The following is a 12,444-nucleotide window of genomic DNA, read 5'->3' as shown; positions in this document are numbered from 1 at the left end:
CTGGGTAAGGTTCTGTAGCTGGTTGGCGAAGGCCTGGGCTGGATTAGATGGAGTAGGATTCATGATAGGAAGCTAAAGCAGGGAGGCACGAGGCAGACACTTCTAACAGAATTAATCCCCTAATACTAAACCCTCCCTCTTTGGCTATTTTTATTTTTTTATTTTTTGGGCCGGTTATAATGTTATGGTTTCGGGAGTTAACCCGCAGCCGTGACTGCTGTTTAGGACAGCCACAGCAAAAACCCTACTCTACCTCTGTTGACCCCAAAAGCCAGGTAACCGGTTCCTGCAGGAGCTAGGCTTCGCCTGTAGCCGCCACGTTTGGAAGGGCGAGTTAAGCCCGCCCTGGCTCCGGTGCAGCCAGGAGTTATGATGGTACAAGGAACCGGGACCTCCTAAGGGTACAGCCAAAAGGAGATCTAGCTACGGGACCTAACTGGTATTTTAACAAAAAGGCAACTTGCCAAACTGGCTACGCTGCTAAGCGCCAGCGACCTAGTCGCAAACCACCAGCGACCGAGTCGCATACACAAAAAATACACCACACAAAAAGGCACACTACACGGAAGACACAAAAGGGGTGACGAGAGAACGACACCTATCAGGAGCACAGAACTGGGACGAAGGCCCAGGGCACCTCTTAAGGACTACAGAGGATGCCCCCAAACTAAGGATAATCCCAAAGCTGGGAAACCAATGCCAAAGAATAAAGCTGGCCCCCAAGAAGGGGTACTCACGAGGACCGGAGGAGGGTCCCAGACAGGGAACTCCCAGACAGGACACTGCAAGAGCCCGCCCAGCCGAACAAGAACAGCTGTGGTCACAGGAGGACTTCCTCCCCTACATCTCCTAATCAGGAGGCTTCCGCCGCTGTCCCCGGCGGCGTCCACCGTTGCTAGGCAACGGAACTGCAGCATCCGGCTGCCTGAGCTCCCCGGCGTCCCGGGTTGCTGGGCGCCGTGCTGACGCGCTATTCCTGCGCCCGGCCGCCAGGGCGTCTGCGGTTGCTAAGCAACCTGGCCGCCTAGCGTTGTGACGGGGAGGACGTGCGGCCGTGAGATGCCGCCGCCCCGTCACAGCCGCTGCACGCCCGCTGCGTGCAACAAAAGGACTCTACTATGTCCTCTGTGGATAAGATTCTTGCCGGAATCCAGACTGGTTTGGTTTTCACCCGATCCCGTATTACAGTGACCAGCAGTAGTGTTACGGGATCCAGGGGGAGAAATCGCACTGATCGCGCTGCCTGGATCCCCCTGGTACTTGTGACCTCTCTTGACTGCCCTGATGACAGTAGAACTCTGGGTTTAGCAGGAGCTGACCAGAGATAGTATTCCAGTAAATCATGAAAACACCCTAACCCTGGGAGACAATGGAGTCATCTGCTGCCGGGCTCCTGCTCCCAAGGGGGCACCTCTTTTCCCCTGCAAGTTTGAATCCATTAATTAAAGCCGTTGATATCGCTTCTGTGGCTGACTCCTCCTCCTAACATAATTTTTGCAAGTGTCACCCTGTATTAGAACCCATGACCTGTTTTACTGAACACAGACACCTTACTGATTGAGCTATTTGGGGGCACTAATATTTATCTTGCCTCCGGGACAACTGGGACGAACTTACGCCACTGCCCTTACCTATGCTGTGATGACTTCTTCCATGATTTCTCTGTAATTTCCCATTATCCTCAAAACATTTACCAGCTTTATATTTGTGAGAAGAAGAATATGTAGGAGGTAGACGTATTGGAGCAGATATACTGTAAAGTGCAGCCATCACAACAACTGCGGCCCGGAAGCCACAAAAATAATACATTGAAATAACAATAAATAACATCATTTTAAAAAATGATTAAAACATCTCTTTTTTATTGCCATGCATTTCAACTTTAATCGACCGATGTCACATGTCCCATGATTATTTATTTGGATGCTTGAGTATTACAACTAGTCATGTCAATAATGAAAACCGCAAACATATGATTTACCGAATGTCTGAAGCACACAGCAACGAAACAGCCGAGAAAGGTCAAAATTGCATTCAATTTCCCACGCCAAGTCATCCAACATCAACACAGTGGTTAATATGTGTTCTAAAGCTATGCGCCGTAAGTCCAAGTGACATGACTCACCGGCTCTCCATTTCCTGCCTGCACTTTCGCTGGCTCTATATCCTAGATTTACAAGACCTCTAGTGATGCTGGTGAGATGACTGTGTGGTAAACGAAGCATGGTTTCCTTGTGTGTTTTAGGTCAAGTTTGCATCAAATATTTACAGCAGTAAAGTAATGGCTACCATATGGTGCTGTAAAACCAGACTCTCAGAGGCACTCACTTTCTTGTGATGAAATCTAATTGTATAACAAGTTGCGTTACATTAGCGAATGGGAAGAACAGCAATGATTCTATAAACAGCACAAGAATGACATCTGTCTTCACATTCCCGTTACCTCTTCAAGGGCGGGATTCTCTAACAACCAGCGCAGCACATCGCCGGCACTCGCATTGTTAATAATCGCATATGCAGTAACATATGCGATTATTAATGCCAAGGCGATGGCCGGCGATGTGCTGTGGGTCCCCACTCCCTCCCTGCACCCTCAGCCGGCTGTGTGATGGCTCCTCTTCTTCCTCCCTGCACCTGAAAGCGGTGCAGGCAGGAGGAGATCACTGGTCTGGGCAGCACAGCAGGAGGCTGCCCGGACACAGGTGAGGGAGGGCATTGCGGATTGGCGGGTCGGATCGGATTCTCCTATCTGGAGAAATATAAGAAATCTTAATTGTCTTTGCTGAGTTCACAATTCCAGATTCTCAATGGATGTGATTGAAAAACAAATAATGTATAAAGGCATTTGCAAAGGTCACTGTCACTGTAGCTGTCTTGAAAGTATCAAAACAATCAGAATCAGAATCCGCAAGGATGGAAAATGGAACATAAATGAGTTTTTTTACAGTTGAGGTGAAATGTAATAGGATGAGAGGATCAGAAAGTGAGAGATTTGGTAAGAAATCTCCATGATTTTTTTTAAGCGCCAATCATTTACACTGCAAAACCAGTTTGATTTTGCAGTGTAAATGATTGCCGCTTTAAAAGAACTGGAGATTTCTTACCAAATCTCTCACTTTCTGATTCTCCCATCCTATTACATTTCACCCTTGATGTGAGACCGGAGGCATTTTTAATTCTCCAATATTACTTCAAAGCTAAACAAAAATAACGATAGTTCCAAAGAAAATTCTGTCTTAGTACATGTTAATATAACGTTCTATGATGTTTATGCTCCATTTGTCATTGAATGTTAGACATGTTTTCATAAGAAATAGCTACCACATACAATGAGGCTGTACATCTGTACATTCCCTCGCTGGGCTGAATGGGGTCACCCCTAGGAACTTATGGCATTAAAGGCTGTTATTTACAGCTTGGTGGCTGTATGTATTGAGAGGATGGACAACTAGGTACGGCTGGGTCTCCTCTTCTCCACTGCGATGCTGCTCGATGTTGATACTGTACATCAGGCAGCTTTGCATCCCCCATAGTAAACTATGGGGGATGCAGCCGTGAGCGGGGCAGGAGGGATCGCAGGAGGAATTGGAGATTCCTGCTGCCGTCCCTCCTACATACATACTGGCTATACTTAACATAGGGGGCGGAGAGGGGGCGTTCCCATAAAAACCCTGGGCGTCAGGGACGTGCGGTGAGGTAAATAGCTAAGGAATCCCTGACAAGTACCAGAGCCTGATTTGCACACAATATATGAGCCATGATGTACAAGCCGGCATTATACACATGTGCAGTAGTATACACTACTGTAGATTCGATGAATTTTGATGAGATGTGCAGCAAAGGTAGCCAGGTGAGGCAGTGCCTCACCTGCTATAGACTTTTTACTCCAGATTTTTGACTATAAAAATGATTGGAGTCATTTCTAATATCTCCTGCATATAATATAATAAACAATAACCTAACAATAATCACAATCATGAAAACATTTGAATATATACCAGACATGTAATAAGTAAATAAATTATCACGATCACAATTTTCATTATTTTTCTAAGGCACAAATTAAATTAAGCCGAAATCTGTTTTAAAGAAAACCAATAACTAGGCAAAAGCAGTTATTTTGGTTGGCTGTACTGCCCCGGCAGTATTGGCTATACAAGGGGTTTGCAATAGATTTCCAGAGGTGCATATAGGTAAAGTAGACACACTCTGATTGTATGGTTGTGAATTTTAATTTCTGATTAAAATTCATGTGAAATGTCACAAACTTATTATTGAGCTCAACAGAGGCCACAAGAGAGCCGTGATCTTCTACAAATACAAGAGTCCTGACTGACTGTGAGCTGCTTTTGGGGAGGAAGCACCGCCCCAAACCACTGTGATTGAGTGGTTTGCAGAATTTCAGTATGGATGACCATCCCTGGAAGATGAGGAGTGCTGCTGAAAACCTGGGTGCATCATCACAGAAGAGATAGTTGCTGCCATGCAGGCCATAGTTGAGTTGGACACCAGGGTGACGATAGAGAAGGAGATAGGTATCTCATTAGGATCTATCTAAGCTTGGAAAGCTTGGCCTGAGCAAGGTTTCTGTGTACTGGGTGTCTCATCAACTGACTTGAGAGCAGAAGGAGACTCAGGTAACTTGGTGCCATAATATGCAGTCCAGATTCGATGGTGGTCACTCAAATTGGGGGATAATCAGTAGTGATGAATCCTGGATCTACAGTATAGTTTTGACCTAAAGAACAAACAAGAGCCGGTCCAGTGGACTGCAGGTGGAGGCTGCCACAGATGTACAGACGTTAGCACATTTATTTCTGTATGCTGCTCAGTTACCCATGCAAATGTTGTACTGATAGTCTTTATATGCACCTGTTTTCTTTCCAGTGGCTGCATTTCCATTTACAATATTGTCACCATAATTGTAATATTTATGCAACATAGGCCCTTATTCTGGTTGACCCGCAAGGCTGCGAATAATGGTTATAATTGCAGAATAGTTTCAGAAATAAAAAAAAAGGAATAACTTTCAGAAAAACAGAATGTATAACAGAGGACTTAGGAACTTCTGTCTGGGGAGAGTCGGAAGATAAAGGGAATGGTGCATTCCCAGCTCATGGCTGCTTCCACAACGAAACATTTATTGTTGGGTGATATTTATTTTAATGGCTACACCAATTCCCTTTTCCTCCTTAAAACAGGTTCTACTTGTCAAGTTAGCATGGCCTAAAGTCAATTTGGTACCCTTGGTTCTCCCAATACAGGGTCATCATGCAGGGTCTACTGAGAAGTTCCATCATAATTGTTAGAAAAGTCCACATAACCATGACGTAATATATGACTTTTCTGAGGAGTGTAAATCATCCTTACAAACTCAGTATATGAACCTTCCCTTGGCTTCAAAAGGACATGTCACCTTTGTAGAGTTTGGGTGAAATGTAATAGGGTGAGAGAATCAGAAAGTAAAAGATTCGGTAAGGAATCTCCAGGTTTTTTAAAGCATCAATCATTTAAATGGCAAAATCAAACTGGTTTTGCAATGTAAATGATTGCCGCTTTAAAAAACATGGAGATCTCTTAACATAGAAAACTGGCGTAGAGTGGAACTACTATGAGAGAATAAATTATTTAATAAATTATTTAGTGCTGGTAGGTAGTAGGAATTTATGGAATTAAAATAATAGTTTGAAGATTGATTGTTAAAGCTAAAGTAAAGAAGGAAATACATTTTATATCTTGTCATACGACTGTGAATAACATTAATAATAATTCTTTACCCGCTCTGCAGAAGTTTCTGGCGAGATACCCAGTGGATGTGCACCAGCACTGATGGCATCTTCAATATCTACATTCAGCTGCTCTAGTTTCATCATGAGGCAGGTCATGGATCTTGACCATTGTAACCTTTCCTCCTTAAAAAAAATAAAAAAAAAATTTAAATATAGCTGTTAGCTGGGTAAGTGGACTCCCGCCCCTTCTACATGATCAGTATATTGATTCCCAGAAACCAGCACTTTAAAATGAAGTGTTTTTGAGTCCAGGGCAGGATTAAGCCTTCGGGGGTCACGGGGTCACTTTAGACAGGGGGGCGCCCTCCCACTTGTCATTACTGGCCGCAAACTGCATGGGAGAATATTACACTGTCAAAACACAGAGTAAAGGCAGTATGAACTTGGTCAATGGGTAACTGCGGTGGGGGGGGGGGAGGGGTATTAATGTAAACTTAAATATATATATATATATAATACCACATGAAAAGCCTGTGTTTGTCCCTCTGTACATTATTCTGTAGGAGCCCTGACAGGCTCAGTGCTGCCTCCAATTAAAAACCCTCCCATGACGAGGCCGCTGCTGTCCTCCATGGGCCTGAGAAGCATATGATGAGCGCAAGCAAGCAGAGCTTCACACAAGAGTCTCAGCCTCTGGCCTCTTGTGCAAAGTCTCATGGGACTTAGTCAACTCCCAGTAATGCCCTGCACACTTGGGCAGTCAGTGTGCCTTGGCTCCCGATGCTCTGCACCATTAATCATTGTCACATTGTCAGATAGGCAAAGCTGCAGCACTACCCCACTCCCATGCACAAAACCTTTAGCTAAAAAAATTTTAAATACATGCCAACCACAGGGAGACCCCCTGTGCCCCCCCCCCCCCCCTTAATCCAGCCCTGACCGAGTCAGTTCTTTTTAACTATAGCTGGAAGCTTTCATGGGAACTACCAACAACTAAGACCCATCCCCTGTACAACTCTTTTTAGCCTATGAATAGCACACAGGCATTTACTAAGGATCACCAGAGGCATATCATTATTAGTACACCAGTGATACTAATTAATATGCTGCTGGTATTAAATAGAACTCACCTCGCTGGTGAGGGTCTATGGTGGGGCTTTTCTCAACTGTTTGTGAATGGATACAGAGTAGTGTAAACGTGCGATGGCCATTTGCAAATGCGTATAAAGCTGGCCATACACTAGGGCCATTTGTCCACTTTTCACTTGAGTCCAATAGATTGGGCCGAGAAATCAGGTGAAAGGGGGCCAAATCGCATACGCTTGACATCCAATCCGATGCACTGTCCCGGGCGCATCGGATTGGAGTTGAAGGATGTGACGGATCAGACAGCCTCCGGCAGCGGTGAATGGGCATCACATGTGCTATATCACATGCAAAAGGACCCCATACAATATATTGCATGCGATCCTGCCATCTGGGAAGCTCCCGGGGCGGTTCAAAGGAAATCTTACAGTATGTGATTCTTCCTCCGAGAAGTCTCATAAGTGTGTAGGGGGCCTTTACACTTTTCTACAGATGGGGGGCTACCAGTGACAAATTTCCCACGAGGCAAGTGCCTAGGGGAGCACTTGTTTGGTGGCAGAATACTTGGATGCTGGTGTTGGTACTGTCAGTTGGAAATGTAGCAGTAACTGCAAAATATTTTCACTGTACTGTACCATATGCCATCTTGTAAACAGGTAGGACAGGCACATACTTCCCCTTAATGCTGTCCTACCTATTAAATATGTATACACATTTAAAATTAAAACAAAAAAATCTCATAGTGGCTTTTTTATTATTCTATTAAATTGGCTATCATAAAATGATAGATCAAAATGGTTACAAACAGTAGCGGCTCTTACTGTTTGGGAGGAGGGGGGCTGCCGCAATGTGTCCCCCCTTCTGCTGCTGCTGTCGCCGCCACCGCCGCCGCGCTCCACTACCGCTGGTCCCCTGCACGGGGCAAGCGCACGTGCAGTAACTTCATACATACTGCGCATGTGCTGGCCCAAGCCTCCGGGGGCTGCCTTTGCAGCAGCCCCCGGAGGCTTGATTGGGTTCCCGGCGCATGCACAGTATGGTCCGCATTACTGCGCATGCGCAGAACCCATTTTAGGGGCTGCCACGCATTTGCGCAGAGAGAGGCATCCCGGAGGGAGGGAACACCTCCCGATGGGATGCCTTGAGTGACTGGCAGGTCGGCCTTCCAATAGGAAGTCACTGCCAGTCACAGTGAAGCCAGTGCAGTCTCACAGACTGCATCTGGCTTCACTTTAGGCAGAGACAGTGGCGGATTTTACCTGGGGGGCTGCAGCCCTGGCTGCAGCCCATAGGTAAAAACCGCCACTGGTTACAAATGTTAAGTTACAACACTTTTAATATTTAAAGGCACATACAGTAGTAATTGTCTGCACCTCAGGATTTGGCAGTAAATAGGTAACTGTATAATATTACACATACATAAATACGCGATGCGTAAATTCAGGTAAATCCATTCAAACATTACCCAGGTCATGCACACAGCACTAAGGCCCTTATTCTGATCGGTGCGGATATTCCCGCATTCTTACGGTGCGGTCCGCACGCCACGGTGTTTTGCCGCGTGCGGCCATCGTCCGTAGAAACGCCCACGTGTCCTCCGCATTCGGACGGACTCACTCTTTAAGAACAGGGCGTGTTTACGGACGACATACAAACCATGCGTGTGCGGGAGAAACACTCCGATTCGGCACGGTATTACAGAGTATTACAGAGTATGCTCGGGAATACCGCATCCGAACGGGAGCCAAGCGGTGCTACCGCACGTAAGCGGAGTATTTACGCCAAACAACCCACTATGAAGTATCTTCTGCTATACATCACATGACCCACTTATTCAATTACCTATCCTCATAAAAAACTGCTTATTTGGAATTGGAATCAATTAGATTCCAATATATCCTTACAAGCATGCCTAACACATGCATTGCACACATTAACCCTTACAGCAATTGAAGTGCAATGGTTTCAATTAAAGCACTGACAAGCGTCCTATTAGTGAGTAATGAGTAAAGGAGTAGATTCTATTGGGTTCAGGTGTTAATGGTTGTAGTCATTAGGCGTACGTTCGCCTACCGCATGAACGAGTGGTGTACGCAAAGCAATAGTACACTTGTGGACACCGCACATTTCTGCCCTTTTTGATCGCGTGCATTCGGAGTGGTTTCCGAATGTACGCCCCCCAACATAAGTGTACTCCCCCGTGTCCGCCCATGTTTCCGCCCCGTTTTGCCCACTTTGAAACTACGCCCATGTGCCATTCCGCATGACGCCCATAATACGCCCATATTTCCCGACTGATTGCGGGCAACAGTTTTGGACGGGATTTTGCCGAACTGGTACGGAGTCTAGGCGTGGCACATGCGCGTTGCGTTCTCCACGCATGCGCAGACGGCGAAAAGACGCGATCCGTAAGAATGCGGTAAAGTCCGCGTCAATCAGAATAAGGGCCTAAGCTTGTTTCCACATTACAGATGCGGGATATGGGCTCAGACTCTAGTACAACGTTCTGCAACATCGTGGAATAAATGTCTGTGTTCTCTAAGTACAGAGACACTTTTACCACCCCCTATAATTTAGACACTTGCCAGAAATTAAAAGGTACCTGTTAATGTTAGGAGCTGTCAGTTCCCCATCTAAAGGCTTACTGATAACTCACGGATTAAAGTACTAGGATAATAGCAGTGAATAGAGTTGTTTGTAAAAGAAAAATAGTTTGGAGTTATAATGATCACAAGTTTCCAGAATGCTCAAAAATATTAACTGGGGTAAGCGTCTAAACTGCATGAAATAAATGGTGTTTCATTTATTAAAGTCAAATACTGTAATTATTTATATAGCGCCTGCAAACTCCATAGCATTTTACAGTTGTTATAGGTTTAATATTATTTATAAATGGTTTCTTATATAGCACACACATTGGGGGTTATTCTGATTCACTCAGAAAGGCACAATCACTCTCTAATGGACAAAACCATGGGGCCTTATTTTGGTTCATTCCGAATATTCCGAAGTGCTTTACAGAGAATATTTGTACAGTCACATCAGTGGAGCTTACGCTCTATATTCCCTACCACATGTACACACACACAGAGACATTCTAGGGTTAATTTGTTGGGAGCCAATTAACTAACCGGTATATTTTTGGATTGTGGGAGGAAACCAGAGTACCCAGGGTAAACCCACGCAAGCACTGGGAGAATATACAAACTCCACACAGTTAGGGTCATGGTGGGAATCAAACAAATGACCTCAGCGCTTTGAGGCAGTAATGCTAACCATTACACCATCCGTACTGCCCCATCCACACTGCTTACTATACAGACCAAAAAAATAAAATAAAACACCCATTTACTATTTATGTTTAAACCATTCAACTTAAAAGCTACATTAATCTTTCAAAATGTTATCAAATAAAATGTAGAGCAGCATTCCAATGCACCTGGGGGTGCCTGCAGGCAAAAATCTATTTAGCACTTCCTAATAAAAGTGTCTTATTGTCTGCACTGATAGCATTCATCTGAAAATACGGCAATAAGTAGCGTGTCTGTCTGATTTGGGAGGCTGAAGTGCAGAATGTGATAAGCTCAATAACTGCCAACACATTCTGAGCTAAGAACTGGAATGAAATAAATGAAAAGTAATGTTAGAAGTTCATGTTGAACGCTGAGGTCAGAAAGTTAGTTGTTCTCTGTATATCCATAAAATGTAATGGGGTTGGTCGCGGAGCCGCAGATACATAAGGGTTATGAGAAATGTTCTAAGATATCGCTTCAGTCAGCAAAACAATTTAAGCATGAAAGAATCACTGTTTTCTTCCAGCTCCATTCATGTGTAGACTGTTCTGCAGTTTCATATTTACATTTTAGGTTTGTCTGCATTCATTTTACTGTGTTCTGTGGGAACTTTATGTGTGGTTGGACAATGTCAAATATTTCCCAGTTTAATTATAAAATGAATAAGCTGTGTCTGGATAGGTAAAGATCTAGGACCTTATTCTGATTGACTCGCAAGGCCGCAAATTTCACAGCCTCGCCAGTCCATCAGACGCCACCCCCCTCATTTACATAATCATCCATTTGCAGGCGGGGAGAAATCATTCGATGGTCGGTGACCATCAAATGATTTCTCCACCGCTCGCAGTTCAGAGACACCTATATGGTGTCTCTAAACTGAGGGCACCTTGTGCAAGGACAGGGCGGGCAGCTGACATCCGGTGATGCCGCCCCGCCTCATTAGCCTGAGAAGCCCCATGAAACGCTGGGCATTCCCATATGCTAATAGGGCTGCCCGGTACCCCCTGCCACTTGTCCTAATTTGCATTTGTATTGTGTAAATGACTATTTTCTTGATTTGTTCTTTTGCTCATCTATGTATTGTGAGATGATGCGGAACCCTTGTGGCACCATATAAATAAAAGATAACATTAATAATAATTAATTCAATCTGATGCTAGCTTAAGCAAGCCAGTAAGAGCTGGACCGAGAACCTGCTCCCTCCTCACAGTTCTTACTGGCCTGCTGATGCCTGGAAGCAGCCCCCTACCCTAGGGCTTCCAACGCTTAGAGCTGTAAAGGGGGCTTACAGAGATTAGAGAGATGGCGGTACTTGTTTCCTAGCACGGCCACACTGATTAGCATCGGGGTGGTCGTGTCGGAAAAACCGCGTCGGTCGCATTGCATGCGACCAAATCGCATGCGATGCGACCGACGCGATCAACGCGATTTTTACATTGAATCAAATGTGAATAGGGTCCCCGGGACCCTATTTTACATTGGATTCAATGTGAAATATTCCCCAGACCCTCAATTTTACCCCCTCAACGCCACCCCACGATTGACGCCAACCCGAAGCGTGGCGAGCGCAGCGAGGCCGCGAGGGGCGGCAGTGCGCGTCCTCCGACCTTTTCATACCCCTACTATCCACGTCGGCGTGGAGTTGAGAATATAAAGTGTGGCGAGCGCAGCAAGCCACCAAGCCCGAAGCATGGCGAGCGCAGCGAGCCCCGCGAGGGGACGCGTATAACTTCACAGGGGACGCGTACCGCCGCCCCTCGCGGGCTCGCTGTGCTCGCCACGCTTCGGGTTGGCGTCAATCGTGGGGTGACGACTGGCCCATATACAGTGTGAAATGGGTCATATTGGCCCATTTCACATTGTTTCCTATGTGAGATGGACTTAATAAAAAAAAAAAAAAAAGGAATGTGCCAGCGCTGGCTGAACAATTAGAAAGACCAGACGGTATCTCAAAAATTTATCAATTTATTTTAAACATATAAAAACAATCAAGAAAAATAATAAAACACACATTAAATAAAATGAAATATAAAATGAGCACAGGATGCTTTTTGCTAGTGAATTGCGGAGCTCCACAATTGTGGAATTCTTGTGAAATGAAGTTATAGTTATATTACCATCTGTTGTTCTCTGGTGTAAAGGTTGTGGGCACCAGGAAGAAGTGATGATGAAGTCCCATATGATGGTTCCCTAATGAGGGATAAAGCAGGTCTCCCTATTTGGCGTCTTCTCCTTGATACTGGATAATTAGGAATTAGGCTTGAATCACCAAACGATTTGTAATCCAAATGAATTTTAGGAGATGATGGACATCTGTGGGAGAAGGGGCATCACCT

The 12,444-nt window shown here is 45.1% G+C and overlaps 1 protein-coding gene across 1 annotated transcript in view; it reads right to left on the bottom strand.

Annotated features, from left to right (window-relative positions):
* The window catches only part of STARD13 (StAR related lipid transfer domain containing 13), a 290,895-nt gene that overhangs the window by 253,941 nt on the left and 24,510 nt on the right, over positions 1-12,444 (bottom strand). Inside the window, exon 2 of the mRNA XM_083169803.1 lies at positions 5,778-5,912. Coding sequence (XP_083025929.1) covers positions 5,778-5,912 — 135 coding nt within the window. The remainder of the gene's footprint in view (positions 1-5,777; positions 5,913-12,444) is intronic.

This window comes from Crinia signifera, chromosome 2 (assembly GCF_055691185.1).
Source record: "Crinia signifera chromosome 2, ASM5569118v1, whole genome shotgun sequence".
Classification (NCBI taxonomy): Eukaryota; Metazoa; Chordata; class Amphibia; order Anura; family Myobatrachidae; genus Crinia; species Crinia signifera.
Note: the sequence above shows the minus strand (reverse complement) of the source record. Positions and strands in the feature narration are given on the sequence as shown.